The 24,587-nt window shown below is 43.0% G+C and overlaps 1 protein-coding gene and 1 long non-coding RNA gene across 2 annotated transcripts; both read left to right on the top strand.

Moving 5' to 3' along the window:
- Positions 1–78: 78 nt before the first annotated feature.
- On the top strand, positions 79–19,848 carry LOC115147719 (zinc finger protein 239). The gene is made up of 2 exons (XM_029690015.1): positions 79–248; positions 17,796–19,848. The coding sequence occupies exon 2, from the start codon at positions 17,900–17,902 to the stop codon at positions 19,040–19,042; it is 1,143 nt and encodes a 380-aa protein (XP_029545875.1). The 5' UTR covers positions 79–248; positions 17,796–17,899; the 3' UTR covers positions 19,043–19,848.
- LOC115147720 (uncharacterized) lies at positions 10,770–12,174 on the top strand. The gene is made up of 2 exons (XR_003866466.1): positions 10,770–11,295; positions 12,016–12,174. It is a non-coding gene; the product is annotated as an uncharacterized LOC115147720 (long non-coding RNA).
- Positions 19,849–24,587: the final 4,739 nt, after the last annotated feature.

Below are 24,587 nucleotides of genomic sequence, written 5' to 3'. Positions count from 1 at the left end.
CAAAGAGGAGGAGGAGAGAGCATTCAAAGAGGAGGAGGAGGAGAGAGCATTCAAAGAAGAGGAGGAAGAGCGTGCATTCAAAGAGGAGGAGGTGGAGGAGCGTGCATTTAAAGAGGAGGTGGAGGAGGCGGAGGAGAGAGCATTCACAGCGGAGCAGAGAGCAGTCACCGAGGAGGCGGAGGAGAGAGCAGTCACAGAAGTGGAGAACAGGGAAGAGGAGGAAGAAGTAGATGGTAACACTGACCCAGGTAAGTTCAGTTGTGTAGGATGGAGAGAGGTTGGTGCATTGACAGCCACAGGGGATTCCACAACTATTATTGAGTCTTTACACCAATCCCTAATATAGGGATTGAAGTAGGCTCTATCCGCCAATTAGGGCTGTGTATGTAAATGTATCAACAGGCACAGAAGATCAGACTGAGCATTTCAATGGCAAATGGAGGCTCAGGGAAATCAATGATAATAAATATATTTGAAGTTATTTTCATGAAATAAAAACACGCAGTGATTTATTAGACACAGTGATGATTTAAAAAGACTGCATGAGGGCTCTGTTTTCAGCGGGAGATTAGAGGCCCAAGTGTCAAACACGCGTTAGTTTTGAATTTCCTCATGTAAGAACATGAGCGCTGGCATTTTCCAGCCCTAACGCCAGGTTCAGCAATGTACGTGTCTAACATCAGCTCACTTGTGCTGAGGTGGGAGGGGTGGCAATATTTGAGACGTGTCATTAAATACACACGCAAAAAATGTCAGTTTCATGCAGCACTAAAAGGAACATTTCAGACCCACAAACAGCAGGTCTTCTAGGTAATGCAGTTGATTCTGAGAGTGGAACCACAGCCTATCCAGCCATGACACACAGTGCCCATGGTAGAGAGATGTTCATTTTGTGTCGGTGAATCTCGTATATAGAGAAACACAGCCTACATTCCTCCTTAGTCCTGTCTGGTTTAGCAGCATCACGTAGGTGTCTTTTTATCCTGGCCATTAGCCCAGTAGCCTAATAATAAAGGGCTTTTAAATGGTCTACTGAGAGAGCCTTGAAATATTTGCCTTAATGTTTTTTCATTATTCACAATTCACATACCAGCATACTTCATTTTCCTTGTTTTTGAGAAAGCTATCCAGCCCTATTTTCTGATTACCAAAGACATGGGCGCTCCTCCAAACTATTCCATCCTCCTATAATGCCATGAACTATTGGTAGCAGCCCAGTATTTTGTAAAGACGTGTAAATGTTAAGTGTAAAGACATTTAGGCGTGTGCACAGAGAAGCCATTTATGAGTTGATGTTTCTGACCCAATCCTATTTACAAATATTGTTGTTGGTTTAACAAATAGATGGGGTTTTAATCAAATTAAACGAAAAACAAACTTATTAGAAAGATTCAGCATCCATGGGTTCATGGTGAGATTGTACATGGTTCCAATTCCTATTTATGGAAAAGTGCAAATTTTATCTGTTAGATGGTTGAAGGATGTTTATAAAACATATCATTACAGCAGTATAACGGTGAGTGGACATTCCCCCTGTCTCTTTATATTGGATCTTTATCCAGCTCCTGTGAAAAGTTTCTATGTAAAACCCTCCATAGTCTAAGTTGCCTTGTCTGTATTAAAGGCACAGGGAACTATTTATGGTGCCTGTAACTGTATTTAGGCAGCCTATTTTTGATTAGAATTATACACTGTTTTTTTAGGCCTTATCAATAGCCTGGTGAATTTAATCTTGCTTATTGACTGTTTGGCATCATCAGACTGAATTTACAGTGGGCCTAGTCCCTATATCAGTGTTAATGCTATAGCCTATGTTTAATCATGTATTTCCATGTTGAGGCAATGCAATAAGAACAATGTTGACTGCAAACATGTTCAACGTATTTAGCAAATATGGGGCGAGCTATTTAATGAACTAGGTTATAAACGGACTAATATACGAATTGGAGTTGATGACAACGCAATAAATAAAACTGTAAATACACAACATGAAGGAACCACATATTTAGCCATGGAGCACTTACTGATTGGCCAGTGAGGGGCCAAGTCGCCAACCCCCACAACTTGTTTATTCATCAAAACCCAGCTCTTTCACGCCACCACAAGCTACTGCGGCCATCATTTTGGTTCTGAAAATAGCACAATATTTACCATTGCATTAGGTTTGTTAAAATAGAGCCCTCTGTCAAATTTGTAGTTCTGGAGTGGCCTATTCAAAGTCCAGACCTACTCCCAATTTAATAGAGAAAATCAGAAAGGGGGCAAATACTTTTTCACGGCACTGTATGGGTAACAGGGTTGACGTGTTATTCTAAACCACTCAGTTTTCCACCACAAAACACCACAAAAATGGCCATAAACAGTAGGACCAGCTCACCTGCTTTTACATAAAGAGTAGAACCAGCTCACCTGCTTTTACATAAAGAGTAGAACCAGCTCACCTGCTTTAACATAAAGAGTAGAACCAGCTCACCTGCTTTAACATAAAGAGTAGAACCAGCTCATCTGCTTTAACATAAAGAGTAGAACCAGCTCACCTGCTTTTACATAAAGAGTAGAACCAGCTCACCTGCTTTTACATAAAGAGTAGAACCAGCTCATCTGCTTTTACATAAAGAGTAGAACCAGCTCATCTGCTTTAACATAAAGAGTAGAACCAGCTCACCTGCTTTTACATAAAGAGTAGAACCAGCTCACCTGCTTTAACATAAAGAGTAGAACCAGCTCATCTGCTTTAACATAAAGAGTAGAACCAGCTCACCTGCTTTTACATAAAGAGTAGAACCAGCTCACCTGCTTCTACATAAAGAGTAGAACCAGCTCACCTGCTTTAACATAAAGAGTAGAACCAGCTCACCTGCTTCTACATAAAGAGTAGAACCAGCTCATCTGCTTTTACATAAAGAGTAGAACCAGCTCACCTGCTTTTACATAAAGAGTAGAACCAGCTCACCTGCTTCTACATAAAGAGTAGAACCAGCTCATCTGCTTTTACATAAAGAGTAGAACCAGCTCATCTGCTTTTACATAAAGAGTAGAACCAGCTCACCTGCTTCTACATAAAGAGTAGAACCAGCTCACCTGCTTCTACATAAAGAGTAGAACCAGCTCACCTGCTTTTACATAAAGAGTAGAACCAGCTCACCTGCTTTTACATAAAGAGTAGAACCAGCTCACCTGCTTTAACATAAAGAGTAGAACCAGCTCACCTGCTTCTACATAAAGAGTAGAACCAGCTCACCTGCTTTTACATAAAGAGTAGAACCAGCTCACCTGCTTTAACATAAAGAGTAGAACCAGCTCACCTGCTTTAACATAAAGAGTAGAACCAGCTCACCTGCTTTAACATAAGAGTAGAACCAGCTCACCTGCTTCTACATAAACAGTAGATTCGACTATTAGATGGTCAATGTTTCTGTTGAAAAAAAATATTTAGAAGGAATAGTGTCTTTTATTTAAGCAAGGTTAAAGATCAATGTTTCAGCCTACATTGGCCTTCATCAGAATAATCCCACAATGGGAAGTGCCAGTGTTATGCCTTTTCTTTTGCAATGATGACGTTTTTTTTAGGTTGCACCTCCTCTTCTTTCCAAAAAGGAATAGTTTCACCATCTTAAAACGAGAGTTCAGTTTACGTAACAGGGTTGACCTTAAAATGAGGGACGGTCGTAAATGAGTCACTAATCACATGAAATAAATAATAGTGTTCAGAAATGACTTTCTATAAGCATCAACATCACTAGGGCTTTACAATGATGGTGAAAATGTTGATACATTTTGGTGTTAGATGGGTTAACATCTTCCACGATGCCACTGAGGTGCACAGGAGGGACATGGCAAAATGCTACATATCTGCACTTATCTGTGATCATTTAATATAACAAGCTTTAAAAAGTCATTATTGGTGCACAATTTCTACTTAAAATATAATGCGACGCAAATGACACATTTTTCCTGGAGCAACCCTATTGTGGTTGTGTTTGTTTAAAGGGGTGGCCGGTAGCCTAACGGTTAGAGAGGTGAGCCAGCGACCAAGGATTGGCAGTTTGAATTCCGGGTCCTGCAGAGAAGTTGGTGCATTGGCAGCCCCAGGGGATTCCAAAACTCTGTCGTGAAGTGAGCTGTGCAACTGGAAGGTTGCTGGTATCTGATATCAAATCCTAGATGTCATCACCCACTGGTGTGCCCTTGAGTAAGGCACTTAACCCTCCACAACAACTGCTCCACGGGCGCCATAGTATGGAAGTCCCCCTGCTCCAACCTGTCCAACCTGTGTGTCTTTCAGGGATAAAGCAGAAGTTAACATTTTCATTGGGCAAATTCTTAAATCTAGAATCCTTAGTTGCTACATCCATTTTTAGACTTTGAAATTAATGATATATACCCATTGATTCTTGAAGAATGTAACTTAGAAATGGCTCATGAGCGTAGTTCAACAGTCGCTCCCTATCAGAACCCAACATACAAGCTTGTTTTACTCCAATATTTGTAAACAATGTTAAATGTAACCAAACACTCTATAGCCTCTAAACATGGTTAAAACTATAATTTTGATATCATGCATGGTCAATCCTTGCATCTTCAGATCTGTCTATATAATTTGAGAGTGGTTACATTTCTCAAAGCCTATCCCTCAGAGTTTTACCAAAACAGAGATGGGGTGTTTATTTGTTATTGGTTTATTTAAGGAATCTAGCTTTTAAAGTCCAAGTGCAGTCAAAATTCAGTTTTTCCTGTGTTTTATATAATTTTGTACGACAGCTGATGAAACTAACACTGTAAAAGTGTGATTTAAAAAAAATAGTTATTTCTGGTTAGTTGCTGTTTTACACAGGACCTTCTAATCAGCAGACTTGCGTGGGCGGGAGTTTAGGCTTTCTATGGTGATATCACCATGTGGTAAATTGTGGCAAAGGTCTTGCCGGAAAAATTGTTTTTTTTAGCCAAAAAGCTATTTTTTCCCCAGTTTCATTGGAAATCTACACTGAACAAAAATGTAAACGCAACGTGTAAATTATTGGTCCAATATTTCATGAGCTGAAATAAAAGATCCCAGAAATGTTCCATATGCACAAAAAGTTTATTTAAATTTGGGGCACAAATTTGTTTATATACCTGTTAGTGAGCATTTCTCCTTTGCAAAGAGAATCCATCCACCTGACAGGTGTGGCATATCAAGAAGCTGATTAAACAGCATGATCATTACACTAGTGCCCACGGAACTGGGGACAATAAAAGGCCACTCTAAAATGTGCAGTTTTGTCACGCAACACAATGCCACAGATGTCTCAAGTTTAGGGAGCAGTTGGCATGCTGACTGCAGGAATGTCCACCGGAGCTGTTGCTAGATAATTTAATGTTCAATTCTCTACCATAAGCACGCTGGAGAAGTGTGCTCTTCACAGATGAATCCCGGTTTCAACTGGACCGGTCAGATGGCAGAAAGCGTGTAGGGTGTCGTGTGGGCGAGCGATTTGCTGATAACGCTGTGAACAGAGTGGCAATGATGGCGGTGGGGTTATGTTATGGGCAGGCGTAAGCTACGGATAATTAATAAGATTTCATTTTATCGATGGCAATTTGAGTGCAGAGAGATACTGTGACGAGATCCTGAGGCCCGTTGTCGTGCCATTCATCCACCGCCGTCACCTCGTTTCAGCATGCAGCACGCCAAATTCAAATTAAATTACTATAAATATTTAACTTTCACGAAATCACAAGTGTAATACATAAAAATAAAGCTTAATATCTTCTTGTTAATCCAGCCACCATGTCAGATTTCAAAAAGGCTTTACGGCGAAAGCAAACCATGCGGGGTGCTGTCCTCAGATAATCGCATGGTTTGCTTTCGCCGTAAAGCCTTTTTGAAATCTGACATGGTGGCTGGATTAACAAGAAGTTAAGCTTTTTTTATGTATTACACTTGTGATTTCGTGAAAGTTAAATATTTATAGTAATTTAATTTGAATTTGGTGTGCTGCCATTTCACTGGATGTTGTCAAATCAATCCCGCTAAAGGGATTTGATCCCTAAGAAGTTTAATTAATTTATGGAATTTCTTTCCTTCTTAATGCGTTTGAGCCAATCAGTTGTGTTGTGACAAAGTGGGCGGTGGTATACAGAAGATAACCCTATTTGGTAAAAGACCCAAGTCCATATTATGACAAGAACAGCTCAAATGACATGAAGGTCAGTCAAGTTAATTCATTTATGGAATTTATTTTCTTCTTAATGTGTGGTGCTGACAAACATGACAAAAATTTTTCAACCAGGGAGGTGCGACACGAAAGTCAGAAATAACGATATAATTCATGCCTTACCTTTGAAGATCTTCTGTTGGCACTCCAATATGTCCCAGAAACATCACAAATGGTCCTCTTGTTCGATAAATTCCGTTATTATATCCCCAAAATGTCAATTTATTTGGCGTGTTTAATTCAGAAAATACACCGGTTCCAACTCGCCCAACATGACTACAAAGTATCTTATAAGTTACCTGTAAACTTGGTCCAAACATTTCAAACAACTTTCCTAATCCAACTTTAGGTATTTTAAAACGTAAATAATCGATAAAATTTAAGACTGAATATACTGTGTTCAATAGTGGATAAAATGAAAGTGGAGTGAGTTCCAGGTCACGCGTACCAAACAAAAAAGTACACTTGGCTTGACACTAAGAAAGGAAAGGGCTACTTCTTCATTTCTCAAAGGAAAAACATCAATCAATTTCCAAAGACTTGACATCTAGTGGAAGCCATAGGAACTGCACGCATATTTCTATTTAAAAGGGATTGCCATAGAAAACTAATGGAAAACAGAGCTCAAAACAACATTGCCCTGGATGTATTGTGCTCAGGGTTTTGCCTGCCAAATCAGTTCTGTTATACTCACAGACATTATTCAAACAGTTTTAGAATCTTCAGAGTGTTTTCTATCCAAATCTACTAATAATATGCATTTCCTAGCTTCTGGGCCTGAGTAGCAGGCAGTTTACTTTGGGTACGCTTTTCATCCAGACGTCAAAATACCGCTTCCTATCCCAAAGAAGGCACAGCTGTTATGGTGGTATGGTGTTGATATCGTTGATATCGTGTATTCATAGTAACCAGGAGTTGTATGGTGTTGATATCGTGTTGTCATAGTAACCAGGAGTGGTATGGTGTTGACATCGTGTGTATCTAAAGAGCAAAAGGAGTGTGCATTGTGGCTCTGGGAATTCTCGATGCATGAAGTGAACAGCTTTGATTTTCGAAGCAGGGCACCGGCAAAAGGCTTTCAAATCAAATGTTATTTGTCAGATGTGCCGAATATAACAGGTGTAGATATTACAGTGAAATGCTTACTTACAAGCCCCTAACCAACAATGCAGTTTTAAGAAAAATACATTTGAAGTAAAAAATGCTACGTTATAAATAACATAATTAAAGAGCAGCAGTAAAATAACAGTAGCGAGGCTGTATACAGGGGGTACCGGTTAGTCGAGGTAATTGAGGTAATATGTACATGTAGGTGGAGTGACCATGCATAGATAATAAACAGAGAGTAGCAGCAGCGTAAAAGAGGGTTGAGGGGGGGCAATGCAAATAGTCTGGGTAGCCGTTTGATTACATGTTCAGGGGTCTTATGGCTTGGGTGTAGAAGCTGTTAAAAAGCCTTTTGGACCTAGACTTGGCACTCCGGTATTGCTTGCCGTGAGGTAGCAGAGAGAACAGTCTATGACTAGGGTGGCTTGAGTCTTTGACAATGTTTAGGGCCTTCCTCTGACACCGCCTTGTATAGAGGTCCTGGATGGCAGGAAGCTTGGCCCCAGTGATGTACTGGGCCATACACACTACTCTCTGTAGTGCCTTGCGATCGGAGGCCGAGCAGTTGCCATACCAGGCAGTGATGCAACCAGTCAGGATGCTCTCAATGGTGCAGCTGTAGAACTTTTTGAGGATCTGAGGACCCATGCCCCTCTACTGAGGGGGAATAGGCTTTGTCGTGCCCTCTTCACGACTGTCTTGGTGTGTTTGGACCATGATAGTTTGTTGGTGATGTGGACACCAAGGAACTTGAAGCTGCTCCACTACAGCCTTCGATGAGAATGGGGGCGTGCTCGGTCCTCCTTTCCTGTAGTCCACAATAATCTCCTTTGTCTTGATCACATTGATTTAAAGGCTGTTATCCTGGCACCACACGGCCAGGTCTGTGACCTCCTCCCTATAGGCTGTCTCATCATTGTCGGTTGTGTCGTCGGCAAACTTAATAATGGTGTCGGAGTCGTGCCTGGCCATGTAGTCATGAGTGAACAGGGAGTACAGGAGGGGACTGAGCATGCACCCCTGAGCGATCCCCGTGTTGAGGATCAGCGTGGCAGATGTGTGGTTAAGGTCCTTAGCTTAGTGATGAGCTTTGAGGGCACTATGGTGTTGAACGCTGTGCTGTAGTCAATGAATAGCATTCTCACGTCGGTGTTCCTTTCGTCCAGGTGGGAAAGGGCAGTGTGGAGTGCAATAGAGATTGCGTCATCTGTGGATCCATTGGGGCGGTATGGAAATTGGAGTGGGTCTAGGGTTTCTGGGATAATGGTGTTGATGTGAGCCATGATCAGCCTTTCAAACACTTTATGGCTACAGATGTGAGTGCTACGGGTCGGTAGTCATTTAGGCAAATTACCTTTGTGTTCTTGGGCACAGGGACTACGGTGGTCTGTTTGAAACATGTTGGTATTACGGACTCATTCGCAACAGGTTGACTGCACCACCGACACTGGGGACGACGACGTCGTCGATGAACTTATTGATGAAGCCAATGACTGATGTGGTGTACCCCCCAATGCCATGGGAAGAATCCCGGAAACATATTCCAGTCTGTGCTAGCAAAACAGTCCTGTAGCTTAGCATCTGGATCATCTGACCACTTCTTTATTGACAGAGTCACTGGCGCTTCCTGCTTTAATTGTTGCTTGTAAGCAGGAATCAGGAAGATAGAATTATGGTCAGATTTGCCAAATGGAGGGTGAGGGAGAGCTTTGTATGCATCTCTGTGTGTGGAGTAAAGGTGGTCTAGAGTTTTTTTTTCTCCCTCTGGTTGCACATTTAACATGCTGGTAGAAAGGAGGTAAAATGGATTTAAGTTTCCCTGCATTAAAGTCCCTGGCCACTAGTTGTGCCGCCTCTGGATGAGCGTTTTCCTGTTTGCTTATGGCCTTATACAGCTCGTTGAGTGCGGTCTTAGTGCCAGCATCGGTTTTGTTGGTAAATGGACAGCTACGAAAAATATAGATGAACTCTCTTGGTGAATAGTGTGGTCTACAGCTTATCATGAGATACTCTACCTCAGGCGAGCAAAACCTCAAGACTTCCTTACTATTAGATTCATGCACCAGCTGTTGTTTACAAATATACACAGACTTCCACCCCTTGTCTTACCGGAGGAGGCTGTTCTATCTTGCCGATGCAGCTTAAACCCCCCCTAGCTGTATGTTATTCATGTCGCTTTTCAGTCACAACTCTGTGAAACATAAGATATAACAGTTTTTAATGTCCCGTTGGTAGGATATACGTGATTGTAGATCATCTCTTTTGTTATCCAATGATTGAACGTTGACAAATAGGACTGATGGAAGAGGCAGATTACCCACTCGCTGTTGGATCCTTACAAGGCACCCCAACCTATGTCCCTGATATCTCCAATATCTATCATTCTCATGCGAATCACAGGGATTTGGGCCTTGTCGGGTGTCTGAAGTAAATCCTTCTCGTCCGACTCGTTGAAGAAAAAATCTTTGTCCAGTAGGAGGTGAGTAATTGCTGTCCTGATATCTAGAAGCTATTTTCGGTCATAAGAGAAGGTGGCAGAAACATTATGTACAAAATAGTTACAAATAACGTGAAAAAACACACACAATAGCACAATTGGTTAGGAGACCGTAAAACGGCAGCCATCTCCTCCGGCGCCAATGGCATCCCGTTGGACATTGATCGTCAATATTTCAGACAAAAATATTCCAGGATTAGTTCATGCACGTTGCTTGACTCTTTTGGAGAATGGGGAAAAGGAGCTAAGTTTATCTGTATTATTGATGTTTGATGAGCATTTACCACCCTATGTAAAGTTGGGATATATAAGATACGCGGTAAGATCGTTTGTGCAAAACCCGATGCAATGCAAGAAGTGTAAAAAGTTTGGCCATGTGTCAAGTGTTTGCAGATGGAAGGAATATGTTATTGAAGAGTGTGAATGTAACATGTTGCGACTGTGGTGGGGATCATATTTCTGAATTCCCTGAGTGCCCTGTTAGGGTGCAAGAGCATTGAAGGGGCAAGAAGCCACAGTTCTGAAGAAGATATGGCGAAGGATGCACCACAACCAGTTGCCAATGTTATTCGTCAATCCAGTGATCTGGATACGGTTATTGTGAAGAAGGTGGATTTTGTAGCTTTCATAGTGTAAAGTCGCGTCAATTCAAATCTGGTATTAGAACAAATTATTTGGCAAAATGTAACTCAAGTTTTCTTTGTTCTTTAATTATTGCAAACACGTGTATGGTAAATAAGTTGTTCGTATATATATATATACGGTCTCGCTGTGACACCACGCAGGGCAGACAGAGAAGAGAGCGTCACATCCTATTGTTCTCTCTTATATACTCTGACAGAGAGTTCCCGCTCAATGCTGGCCTGTCAGAGGGAGGAGGAGCGTGGTTTAAACTTGCTCCTCCTATCGTCGGCGTGCAGGCTGGTCCCCGCCTCATGACGCACTTCCTGTCGCCGGTTGTAGTTCTTGTCTTCAGCAGTTGACTTATCCGTAGTTTATATACTTAATATTGTAGCATAGCTTCCCCGGTATATTATATAGGTTATGCAAACAAAATAGCCAGTTTAACCCTAACAATAGCAACGGCTATTAATTGTACTGCACAAGTGTCCAAGAAGCTGGACATCATATCTGCAACCGAGAGGTTTTTGGGCCTCCAATACTTAACGGCAGAAGCACTACATGGACTACTGTTGCCAGGAAATGTCCTGCCATCACAGGATCCTTATGAGCCTGTGTAGGAACCTGATTAAACAGAAAAGCAGGCTAATTTAGTTTAATTAACATTTCATTACTCATAGTTTTTTGTATACGTTTTATTTTTTACCACGCATTGTTTTCCCTTTTGGATCCTTATTATCCACCTGTACAGTAGGTGGCGGAACGCACATATAATTGTTGCGAACGCCATTATACCAAAGAAGAAGTTAACCCTCACGGAAGAAGTTACGCTCGATAGCTAGAACAACGAGAGCTGCCAATTCCAGTGTGAATGTAAGATCAAGATTTCTAACATATTCTGTAATTGTTCCTTAGGTTAACATGAGTAGTGGGATTATTAGTCCACGTCCACCAGATCGTGTGTAAACAATATCCATTTGAGCTAACGTTAGTAAGCTTGCTTACTAAGTTACCCATTAAAACGGCTAGCCAAGCTAACTAGCTATCTGTCATACCGAGCAAGTGAGTTTATCTTCAAGACTTTGTTGTGAATGATAACGTTATTTGTTATTAAAACAGCAATGTCAACTATGTGATATGTGCATAGTTCATCTTTAAAATGGCATAAATCTATTGGCAACCCTTATCTAGTAAGTTAGCATGGCTAGTTAGCTAGTTAGCCAGCTTTAGATATCTACTGAAATTAAGTTAACGTTAATCATTAGCTAACTGTTCATTTAGAGATTACAAATGAAATTACATTTTGGTTCGCGATTGCGTCAAGCTAACTTCTTGCTGGTAAAATGTCTATCTAGCTAGATCGTTTCATCCTAGTGAGAAAGGTGACATTTGAATTCGTCTCTAAGTTAAAGCTAAACCAACTAACTCGACACTGTCAACGCTAGCTGTACCATCGCCACAGCAATGCCAGCTAGCAACATGTATTAGTATATTCCAAGTGGATGGAATATGTCTTTGTTAGCTAGGCTGTTCCAGTATTTTGTGAAACTCACCTTACATTTTTGTTTGTGCCTCTATGGAATCCTACTATAGCCTTCCATGTCTGAACCCAAGTCCCTGGGTTCTTACTGTGGTGTTCCAGCACAGATAAGCTCACAGTGGGGTCCAGAGATGGTCTTAGTGAAGCTGGAGGACTGTAGTCAACCATTGGAACTCAATGTGATAGTCAAAGAGGAGAGAGAAGTCAAAAAAGAGGTAGAGATCAAAGAGGAGGAGGCAGAGATGGCCCTGAAAGAGGAGGAGGAGGCGGAGGCGGAGATGGCCCTCAAAGAGGAGGCGGAGGCGGAGATGGCCCTCAAAGAGGAGACGGAGGCGGAGATGGCCCTCAAAGAGGAGGAGGAGGCGGAGGCGGAGATGGCCCTCAAAGAGGAGGAGGAGGAGGCGGAGATGGCCCTCAAAGAGGAGGAGGAGGAGGCGGAGATGGCCCTCAAAGAGGAGGAGGAGGAGGCGGAGATGGCCCTCAAAGAGGAGGAGGAGGAGGCGGAGATGGCCCTCAAAGAGGAGGAGGAGGAGGCGGAGATGGCCCTCAAAGAGGAGGAGGAGGAGGCGGAGATGGCCCTCAAAGAGGAGGAGGAGGAGGCGGAGATGGCCCTCAAAGAGGAGGAGGAGGAGGCGGAGATGGCCCTCAAAGAGGAGGAGGAGGAGGCGGAGATGGCCCTCAAAGAGGAGGAGGAGGAGGCGGAGATGGCCCTCAAAGAGGAGGAGGAGGCGGAGATGGCCCTCAAAGAGGAGGAGGAGGCGGAGATGGCTCTCAAAGAAGAGGAGGAGGAGGCGGAGATGGCCCTCAAAGAAGAGGAGGAGGAGGCGGAGATGGCCCTCAAAGAAGAGGAGGAGGAGGCGGAGATGGCCCTCAAAGAAGAGGAGGAGGAGGCGGAGATGGCCCTAAAAGAGGAGGAGGAGGAGGCGGCGGCGGCGGAGGAGAGAGCATTCAAAAATGAGGCGGAGGAGAGAGCATTCAAAAAGGAGGCGGAGGAGAGAGCATTCAAAGAGGAGGTGGAGGAGAGAGCATTCAAAGAGGAGGCGGAGCAGAGAGCAGTCACCGAGGAGGCGGAGGAGAGAGCAGTCACAGAAGTGGAGAACAGGGAAGAGGAGGACGAAGTAGATGGTAACACTGACCCAGGTAAGTTCAGTTGTGTAGGATGGAGAGAGGTTGGTGCATTGACAGCCACAGGGGATTCCACAACTATTATTGAGTCTTTACACCAATCGGGTGGCTCTTTCTGAAGAGTAACTTGGTTTCACCTTGTTTTAAAGGGGCAGTGCAGTTAAAAACGTGTTATCGTTTTGAATATAATTCCTGGAATTTCAGCCTGTTCAGGTGGGATGGAGTTTTTGGCCCAGATCATGACATCACAATCTGATATTAATGACCAGTTGTTTTATTTGCATATGTATCCTCCTACTTTGAATGGGTAAGCGGGGTAGGCTCTATCTGCCAATTAGGGAAGTGTATGTAAATATATTTACATTTGTATCAACATGCCCACAAGATCAGACTGAGGGTTTCAATGGCAAAAAGAGGCTCAGGGAAATCAATGATAACAAATATATTGGAACTTATTTTCATGAAATAAACAGTGATGTATTAGACATACAGTGATTTAACCATTCTGCCATCAGACTGGCCACCAATGCTCCTTATAAAACACATCACTGCACTCTATACTACTCTGCAAACGGGTCATCTCTGTATACCTGTCGCATGATGCACTGGTTGATTCTTCTTTAGAAAACCCTCTTTGGCCTCACTCCCCCTTATCTGAGATACCTACTGCAGCCCTCATCCTCCACATACAACACCCGTTCTGCTAGTTACATTCTATTAAAGGTCCCCAAAGCACACTCCTCTTGTCAGTTTGCTGCAGCTAGCGACTGGAACGAGCAGCAACAAACACTCAAACTGGACTGTTTTATCTCCATTTCTTCATTCAAACACTCGGTCATGGGCACTCTTACTGACAGTTGTGGCTGCTTCGTGTGATGTGTTGTTGTCTCTACCTTCTTGCCCTTTGTGCTGTTGTCTGTGCCCAATAATGTTTGTACCATGTTTTGTGCTGCTGCCTTGTTGTGTTGCTACCATGTTGTCATGTTGTATTGCTACCATGCTGTGTTTTCATGTGTTGCTGCCATGCTATGTTGTTGCCTTAGGTCTCTCTTTATGTAGTGTCTTGATGTGTATTTTGTCCTATATTTTTTTTATATCCCAGCCCCTATCCCCGCAGGAGGCCTTTTGCCTTCTGGTAGGCCGTCATTGTAAATAAGAACTTGTTCTTAACTGACTTGCCTAGTGTCGTGTCTTTGGCTATGCCGGATTAAGTGATATGACATGCTATTCTATAAAATCCTTTCTCTGTAATTAATATTACCTGATTGAGCTAGTCATGTAAATGTAATTAACTAGAAAGTCGGGGCACCACAAAAGTGTTTATAGAGCTGTTATCGTCTGAATAAACTCTTAAAGACCTAGTAATATTTTACATCAATAGTAGTCAATATTAATCGTCACCTTATTTCAGTCTCATCTGAAAGTTGTAAATTCTTGGTTATCTTCATGAATCATGGCTAACAAGTTGAATCAGCAATACAAAATTGGGTTTAATTATTTATTTACTAAATACCTAAACTAATCACACAGAATTACATATACACAGAATGCAAATGATGTCATACAGAAAACGTCCCTGGTGGACGGAGCCGACATGACGGCTGGTTACACAAAGGAAAGGGGGTTGGGTTTGAGTGACAGAGCGAGAAGACTGAGGAACAAAGGGGAAAAGCTGTGCTATTGTAAATAGTATCTTATGCATTCTGAATTACCGCCCATTTGGAAAAGGAAAATGCAATAAATATTTACTCTGAGCTGCGCTTCAGTAGGTTGGTCGTAGATGCTGGCCGTGTTGGCCAACAGAGATCTTCCTGTCCTCGGAAGAATGTCACTGGTGGTAAATTGGATACGTTTTAGTATCGTCGTTGTGTGTTAGACTGGATACATCGTCCGTCCTTTCCTAGCCCACGTTTACAGTGGTCGCTGCTAACTCAACGGCTAGGAGGTATCACTTCTGTAGTGAATAAGAGTTTTAAGTTCATACCATTCGCAACCAAAGCTCACGCTGAGGTTGGCTTAGTTCTGTAGTTATTATCAGAATCCTTCTGACATCGGACTGTCACCCTAATGTACCCGGAATAGCTTATAATCTGAATCATTCTGACATCGGACTGTTGCCCTAATGTACCCGGAGCAGCTTATCTGAATCATTCTGACATCGGACCGTCGCCCTAATGTACCCGGAACAGGAGGTTTCATTTTCGTCAAGGGCTTATATAGTGGAGTGAGAGAAGGGTGTGTTTCATAGTTTATAACCCATGTCTCTTCACAGGGGCGGGCCACTGATTGAGCAGAGCTCTAACCTTATGAAAACCCAATTCTCTCATTTGAAATTACATTTAATCTTTTAACAAATAGTTTGATATTTTCACATTTAAATTGCACAACAATTCCATGTGATTCTAATAACTAGAATGGGTAGACTTTCCCAGATACAGTTTATGTCGTCCTGTCATCAGCCATAATGTCTCAGATGACAACCGATCTGACATCATATTCATTAAGTACCAATGCATATTTTCCACTGGTTGGATTACCGAAATATGGTTCCTTTCCCCCCACCGTTTGATGTTCCCAGACTCTCTATGTTTAACAAAGGCTATTCAAGAGTCCTTCAGTAGAGTCAAGAGAGAGAGAGAGGGGAGAAAGGTATTTATGTGGGGTCATAAACCTTACCCACAGGCCAACTTCATGACACTAGTTAAATAAAAACATTAAAAAAATGAAATTACTGCATGGGGGTTTTAACGTTCTGGGCCTGTTTTTAGCTGGCGATTAGGAGGCCCAAGTGTCAAACACAATTTAGTTTTGAATTTCCTCATGTAAGAACATTTTCCAGCCCGAACGCCAGGTTCAGCAATGTACGTGTCTAACATCAGCTCACTTGTGCTGAGGTGGATGGCAATATTTGAGACGTGTCATTAAATACACACGCAAAAAATGTCAGTTTCATGCAGCACTAAAAGGAACATTTCAGACCCACAAACAGCAGGTCTTCTAGGTAATGCAGTTGATTCTGAGAGTGGAACCACAGCCTATCCAGCCATGACACACAGTGCCCATGGTAGAGAGATGTTCATTTTGTGTCGGTGAATCTCGTATATAGAAACACAGCCTACATTCCTCCTTAGTCCTGTCTGGTTTAGCAGCATCACGTAGGTGTCTTTTTATCCTGGCCATTAGCCCAGTAGCCTAATAATAAAGGGCTTTTAAATGGTCTACTGAGAGAGCCTTGAAATATTTGCCTTAATGTTTTTTCAGTATTCACAATTCACATACCAGCATACTTAATTTTGCTCGTTTTGAGTACGTTATCCAGCCCCATTTCCAAATGGCGCCCTTTTTTCGATTACCAAAGACATGGGCGCTCCTCCAAACTATTCCATCCTCCTATAATGCCATGAACTATTGGTAGCAGCCCAGTATTTTTGTAAAGACGTGTAAATGTTATGTGTAAAGACATTTAGGCGTGTGCACAGAGAAGCCATTTATGAGTTGATGTTTCTGACCCAATCCTATTTACAAATATTGTTGTTGGTTTAACAAGTAGATTTTAATGTTTGTTTAATTTGATTAAAACCCCAAACTTATTACAAAGATTCAGCATCCATGGGTTCATGGTGAGAACGTACATGGATGGCTCTAATACAATGCAATTTCCCCATCTATTTATGGAAAAGTGCAAATTTGATCTGTTAGATGGTTGAAGGATGTTTATAAAACATATCATTACAGCAGTATAACGGTGAGTGGACATTCCCCCTGTCTCTTTATATTGGATCTTTATCCAGCTCCTGTGAAAAGTTTATATGTAAAACCCTCCATAGTCTAAGTTGCCTTGTCTGTATTAAAGGCGCGGGGAACAATTTTTGGTGCCTGTAACTGTATTTGGGCAGCCTATTTTTGATTAGAATTATACACTGTTTTTTTTAGACGTCATGTGAACAGAGTGGTGATGATGGCGGTGGGGTTATGATGTGGGCAGGCGTAAGCTACGGACAATTAACACGATTGCATTTTATCGATGGCAATTTCAATGAACAGAGATGCCATGACGAGATCCTGAGGCCCTTGTCTTGCCATTCATCCACCGCCGTCACCTCGTTTCAGCATGATAATGCATGACGCAAGGATCTGTACACAATTCCTGTAAGCTGAAAATGTCCCAGTTCTTCCATGGCCTGCATACTCACCAGACATGTCACTCATTGAACATGTTTGGGATGCTCTGGATCGATGTGTATGACAGCTTGTTCAAGTTCCCACCAATATCCAGCAACTTTGCACAGCCATTGAGGAGTGGGGCAACATTCCACAGGCCACAATCAACATCCTAATCAACTCTATGCGAAGGAGATGTTGCTCTGCATGAGGCAAATGGTGGTCATGCCAGACACTGACCGGTTTTCTGATACACACCCCTACCTTTTTTAAAAGGTTTCTGTGACCAACAGATGCATATCTGTATTTCCAGTTGTGAAATCCAAAGATTAGGGCCTAAATCTACTGATTTCCTTTTGAGTATAATTTAGAAAATTATTGCTTCTTCTGTTTTGTTTTTGTTCTGTGTATTAAAGTAAGGTACTTAATTGTTACCCAGTTTGAAATTGATATAAAAACATCTGCATTAGGCCTTTAAACAAGTATTTCAAAGACCGTGTCAATGCTATTCCTAATTCTAACCCCATATCTGTTCATATTCCCACAGGAGAGATCTCCAACCCAGGTTCAGACAGCGAGCCCAGTTCCACAGCATCAGGAAACAATAAACAACACAGACGGAGGAACTCAAGACAGAAACATCACCACTGCATGGACTGCTTCACTAGTTTCTATGAGCCAGAGGAGTTAAGAAGGCACACTTGTAGACCCCACCCCTGCTCAGATTGCAGAGGCAGCTTTATTTGTTCAACTCACCTCAAATCAAAACAGACTCAAAAAAGGATTATGACATACCCGTGTGGTCAATGTGAGAAGATATGTGAAACACCAAGCAAACTCAAGACGCACCAGATAACTCACACAGGAGAGAAGCCATACCACTGCTCTGTTTGTGGAAAGGGATGCAGTCATTCGGATCAACTAAAGACACACCAGAGAACTCACACAGGAGAGAAGCCTTACCATTGCTCCCAATGTGGAAAGAGTTTCAGTCAGTTATCAACTCTGAGAAAACACCACCTAACTCACACAGGAGAGAAGCCTTACCTCTGCTCTCATTGTGGGAAGAGTTTCCGTCAGTTAGCCAACCTAAATGCACACCAGTTAATTCACACAGGAGAGAAGCCATACCACTGCTCTCAGTGTGGGAAGGATTTCAGACATCCAAGAGACTTAAAGTCACACCAGAGAACTCACACGGGAGAGAAGCCTTACCACTGCTCCCAATGTGGGAAGAGTTTCAGTCAGTTATCAACTCTGAAAAAACACCAGCTGATTCACACAGGAGAGAAGCCTTACCTCTGCTCTCAATGTGGGAAGAGTTTCAGCAGGTTATGTGAAATGAAGGCACACCAGCTAACTCACACAGGAGAGAAGCCTTACCACTGCTCTCAATGTGGTGATAGTTTCACCAGTTTATATTTCCAAAAGAAACACCAGCTGATTCACACAGGGAAAAAGTCATTCCACTGCTCCCAGTGTGGGAACAGTTTCAGTCAGTCATCAACTCTGAAGACACACCAGATAACTCACACAGGAGAGAAGCCGTTCCACTGCCGTCAGTGTGGGAAGAGTTTCAGTCATTTATCAACTCTGAAGACTCATCAGATAACTCACACAGGAGATAAGCCCCATGTCTGCTCTCAGTGTGGGAAGAGTTTCAGTCTGGTAGGAAACCTTAAGCGACACCAACTATCCCACACAGTAGAGAAGCCTTACCACTGCTCTCATTGTGGGAAGAGTTTCGGTCAATCATCAGCTTTAAAGAAACATCAGAGAACTCACACAGGATAAAAGCTGGGTCATAAAATCTGAAGACACCAGTTTGCTCACGTAAGCCTTAACTCTACCATCAATGTGGGGGTAGTTTCACCAGTTTATATTTCCCCCAAAAAACACCAGCTGTGGAAAGGTTCTGTAATGAATGAAATGTTCTTTGTGCATCTTATCTTTGATGTCATGAACTGGTACTTATGCATCTAAGTTTGACTGTGACCTCTCCAGCTTGCTGACAATAAAGGGTGATTCATTTAATATTGACTTTGAGTGTCCCAGTGTAAGAATTTCCACAACACTTCAGTCAGTCATCAAATGTGAAGACCTACCTTTTCACTGGCACAGTAGAGAAGCCATACCTCTGCTCTGTGTGAGGAAAAGGTTCGGTTGCCTAGGAGACCTAAAGAAACACCAGCTAACTCGCACTGAAGAGAATCCTTACCAAGTTCTTGAGTTTGAATATAGTTTTTTGAAATAAAGCTGGTATCATGATTAGGGGTTATTTTGAACATATCACTATTTCAGGCATCACCAAAAAGGACTGCAGAGAAAAGGCAGTTTTAAAGAAAATGTATTTATTTTATTGGTGATTAGGGGACATGGTTTGTCATTGTCAGTATTTCCACTAAACAGCTGTCTGTTTGGGAATGCAATACTTGTATACCTGCAGACCTTCAGCAGAGAACATCCAGATCATTTTCTAGAGGACGCTGCCACAATGGACTATTCAGTGAAGTTGTATTTCGTGGTGGAATCCAGAGCTAATATCTTCTAGTTGGATTTCTATAATCGCTCTTTTTTTATTTATTTTCAAGTTTAAAAAATAAATGTTTATTTAGTCACCAAAAATATATGCAACATAAATGGCAGAAAATAAACAAAAATTAATAAACATATTGTAGGCTCAGTCTCCTGTCTCACTTTATTATGGAGGGTTGAAGGTGTGAAGGAAATTGTATTGTGTGAAGAGAGAGCCTTGAAAATGTTAATCTTGTCTTTGGTGTCATTAACAATCCTTGGTTCCTGCCTGTGCATGGTAAAGATATGGGGGGGGGGGTCATGACCACCATGACCCCCCCCCCCCACATCCTGACTGATGGCAGCCCATTCTTGCATAATCAATGCTTGGAGTTTGTCAGAACTTGTGGGTTTTTGTTTGTCCACCCACCTCTTGAGGATTGACCACAAGTTCTCAATGGGATTAAGGTCTGGGGAGTTTCCTGGCCATGGACCCAAAATATCAATGTTTTGTTCCCCGAGCCACTTAGTTATCACTTTTGCCTTATGGCAAGGTGCTCCATCATGCTGGAAAAGGCATTGTTCATCACCAAACCAAAATTGTGAGTGAGCCCACTCCCTTGGCTGAGAAGCAGCCCCACACATGAATGGTCTCAGGATGCTCTACTGTTGGCATGACACAGGACTGGTAGCGCTCACCTTGTCTTCTCCGGACAAGCTTTTTTCCGGATGCCCCAAACAATCGGAAAGGGGATTCATCAGAGAAAATGACTTTACCCCAGTCCCCAGCAGTCCAATCCCTGTACCTTTTGCAGAATATCAGTCTGTCCCTGATGTTTTTTTTTTGAGAGAAGTGGCTTCTTTGCTGCCCTTCTTGATGCCAGGCCATCCTCCAAAAGTCTTCGTCTCACTGTGCGTGCAGATGCACTCACACCTGCCTGCTGCCATTCCTGAGCAAGCTCTGTACTGGTGGTGCCCCAATCCCGCAGCTAAATCAACTTTAGGAGACGGTCCTGGCGCTGCTGGACTTTCTTGGGCGCCCTGAAACCTTCTTCACAACAATTGAACCGCTCTCTTTGAAGTTCTTGATGATTCGATAAATGGTTGATTTAGGTGCAATCTTACTGGCAGCAATATCCTTGCCTGTGAAGCCCTTTTTGTGAAAAGCAATGATGACGGCACGTGTTTCCTTGCTGGTAACCATGGCTGACAGAGGAAGAACAATGATTCCAAGCACCACCCTCCTTTTGAAGCTTCCAGTCTGTTCTTCAAACTCAATCAGCAAATTAATATTTGTGTCATTCTCAAAACTTTTGGCCACTACTGTACGGCTTTATGTAAGGAAGGCTCTTTTAGAGCTCACTTCAGACCAGTACTTATGCATCTAAGTTTGACTGTGACCTCTCCAGCTTGCTGACAATGAAGGGTGATTCATTTAATATTGACTGAGTTTCCCAGTCTTGAATTTCCAACACAATTTGGCATCACAAACTGGATCAGTGATCCCACCTGTGGAGCATCCTAGTGAAGGTCTGCGAGGGAGACACCGGTGTCGCGTTCCCTAGTGGGAAGTGTAAGGGAATTTCCCGTCTGACCAAAGATTACGTGGACCAGACCAGACTTTTACTGAGAGCTGCCCGGGGGAAGATACCTGATCCTCGAACCTCTGAGGGACATGTCTTCTGAATTTCAGTAAGTGAATTTAAACAAATCTGTATAAAAATAAACGATAACAAATAAAATTAAGGCGAGTAACGCATAAAAAGGTACCCATAGTCTTGTAGAGAGAAGGCTATTCACTAGTCATGAGAAGACTAGAGTGAGGGCGTAACTACTATGGAAAGCCCAGTTGACAGCTGTCTGTAGGCATTCATAAGAAGTGTCTATGTGGTCTGCAGCCACTACAAATAACACAAAGTGTTTTTGAATATGGGGTGTTATTTAAATGTATACGACGTAGCGGCAAGAGACCCATTGAAGATGCATATGGTACAAAGCAAGTAACGACAAGATAATTATTGAAGATGCACATGGGGTAAAAAGGGAGATCCTAAATATTTCTGGTGCTTTACAGGTAGGCTGTACTGTAAGTAAACTCTGCAAAAAAAAGAAACGTCCTCTCACTGTCAACTGCGTTTATTTTCAGCAAACTTAACATGTGTAAATATTTGTATGAACATAAGATACAACAACTGAGACATAAACTGAACAAGTTCCACAGAAATGTGAGTAACAGAAATTGAATACTGTTTCCCTGAACAAAGGAGGGTCAAAATCAAAAGTAACAGTCAGTATCTGGTGTGGCCACCAGCTGCATTAAGTACCGCAGTGCATCTCCTCCTCATGGACCTCACCAGATTTGCCAGTTCTTGCTGTGAGATGTTACCCCACTCTTCCACCAAGGCACCTGCAAGTTCCAGGACATTTCTGGGGGGAATGGCCCTAGCCCTCACCCTCTGATCCAACAGGTCCCAGACGTACTCAATGGGATTGAGATCTGAGCTCTTTGCTGGCCATGGCAGAACACTGACATTCCTGTCTTGCAGGAAATCATGCACAGAACGAGCAGTATGGCTGGTGGCATTGTCATGCTGGAGGGTCATGTCAAGATGAGCCTGCAGAAAGGGTACCACATGAGGATTTCTTCCCTGTAATGCACAGCGTTGAGATTGCCTGCAATGACAACAAGCTCAGTCCGATGATGCTGTGACACACCGCCCCAGACCATGACGGACCCTCCACCTCCAAATCGATCATGGCCTTATTTCTATTACAGCATGTTGGATGACAGTCATTCATATTCCATTCTCCCAGATCAATGTAACATTGATTGCTTTAAGCTACTACACGATACTCAAATTTTCCCTCTACCCATCATGAGGTTGCTACAACCTGGCCTATGAATGAAAGTTTAAAACATCGGTGCACAGGTCGAAGTGAAAGTAAAATAAAAATACAACCAGATATAGCTAGCTCTCCCTCTCGCTCACTTCTCCTTAATTTTTAAATAAATTCATTTGTTCAAAACTGTTTAAATATTGTCTTTCTCTCTCTTTGAGTCAACTACTCACCACATTTTATGCACTGCAGTGCTACCTAGATGTAGCTTATGCTTTCAGTACTGGATTAATTCTCTGATCCTTTGATTGGATGAACAACATGTCAATACATGCTGCAAGAGCTCCGATATGTTGGAGAACATCCTCCAGACGGTGTCATAATTACTGTGTAAGTCTACGGAAGGGGGTGAGAACCATGACCCTCCTAGGTTTTGTATTGAAGTCAATGTACCCAGAGGAGGACGGAAGCTAGCTGTCCTCTGGCTACACATGGTGCTACCCTACAGAGTGCTGTTGAGGCTACTGTCGACCTTCACTGCAAAACAGTGTTTTAATCAATTATTTGGTGACATGAATATATTTGGTATAGATTTACCTATAATGATTCATTATTTAGATTTTTATAAAATTCACTGAGGTGGCTCTTCCCCTTCCTCCTCTGAGGAGCCTCCACTGCTCTCTGGGGTATAAACTTCCTTCTTAACCTGTTAACCTCTAACCACTTCTGAAGGCACTTTCTAACCGACGCTTAATATTGTACACTACCCTCATAAAGTACATTTCTGTCCTACAAACACATTAGAAAAGTAAGATCTGTGGAATTCTGTCATGCCCTGACCAGGGGAACTCTGCTATTTTTGGTCAGGGTGTGGTATTTCTATGGTTTATTTTCTATGTTTTGTTATAGCCTTTCTTTGTGGTTTATTTCTATGTTGGGCTCGGAGGTGATTTCCAATCAGACAGCTGTCGCTAGTTATGTCTGATTGGGAATCACATTTAAGTTCCTTTTCCCCCCCACGATGTTTGTGGGTTGTTGTCTCTTTGATTTTGAGCAGCTAACGTTTCGGTATTTTCTTGATTTTTGTGTACGTGTTTATTTCGGTGTAAAAGAATAAACATGTGTTCGCTCCCAGCTGCGTTTTGGTCCGCTTCCTCGTCACCAGACGCCGAACGTTACAGAACAACCCACCACCAAAGGACCAAGCAGCAGAGGAAGGAGCAGATGGAATTTGGATTGGATACATGGAGGAAATGGAGCAAAGACCGGGAATGCTACCGAGGAACACGACTGGCGATTAAACCCGAGAGGCAACCCCAAGAAAAAATTTTGGGGGGGCATATGGGTAGTTTGGCGGGGCAAGTTTGGAGCCCCAGGCCAAATCCCCGGACTGTTTCTCGGAGGCCAGTTAATGGACAGGTCTTATGCTTCGGGGTAATGGGTGTTATGGCAAGGCCAAGTGTTTTTAGGCCAGTACGCGCTATACCAGCGCCCCGCAGTTACCAGGGGGTAGTAGGCATTCAGCCAGAAAGGGCGATGCCAGGTTTAAGCTCGAGACCGCCAGTAGCCTCCATGGTCCTATATATCCTGTTCCCAATCCACGCACTAGCCTAGAGGTGCGTGTTCCCAAGCTGGCATATCCGGTACCAACACCACGCACCAGGATTATAGTGCGTCAGCCCGCCAGTCAACAGTCGGCGGAGCTGCCCGCCAGTCAACAGTCGTCGGAGCTGCCCGCCAGTCAACAGTCGTCGGAGCTGCCCGCCAGTCAACAGTCGTCGGAGCTGCCCGTCAGTCAACAGTCGCCGGAGTGGTCAGACTGCGCTGAACTGCCGGAGTGGCCAGACTGCGCTGAACTGCCGGAGTGGCCAGACTGCGCTGAACTGCCGGAGTGGCCAGACTGCGCTGAACTGCCGGAGTGGCCAGACTGCGCTGAACTGCCGGAGTGGCCAGACTGCGCTGAACTGCCGGAGTGGCCAGACTGCGC

Source organism: Salmo trutta, chromosome 14, assembly GCF_901001165.1.
Source record: "Salmo trutta chromosome 14, fSalTru1.1, whole genome shotgun sequence".
Lineage (NCBI taxonomy): Eukaryota > Metazoa > Chordata > Actinopteri > Salmoniformes > Salmonidae > Salmo > Salmo trutta.
The sequence above is the reverse complement of the archived record's forward strand: the minus strand, read 5'-3'. Positions and strand labels throughout refer to the sequence as shown.

What these genes read in the sequence shown, in the direction of transcription:
- LOC115147719 (XM_029690015.1), top strand. Translation starts at nt 17,900, where the DNA reads ATGGACTGCTTCACTAGTTTCTATGAGCCAGAGGAGTTAAGAAGGCAC.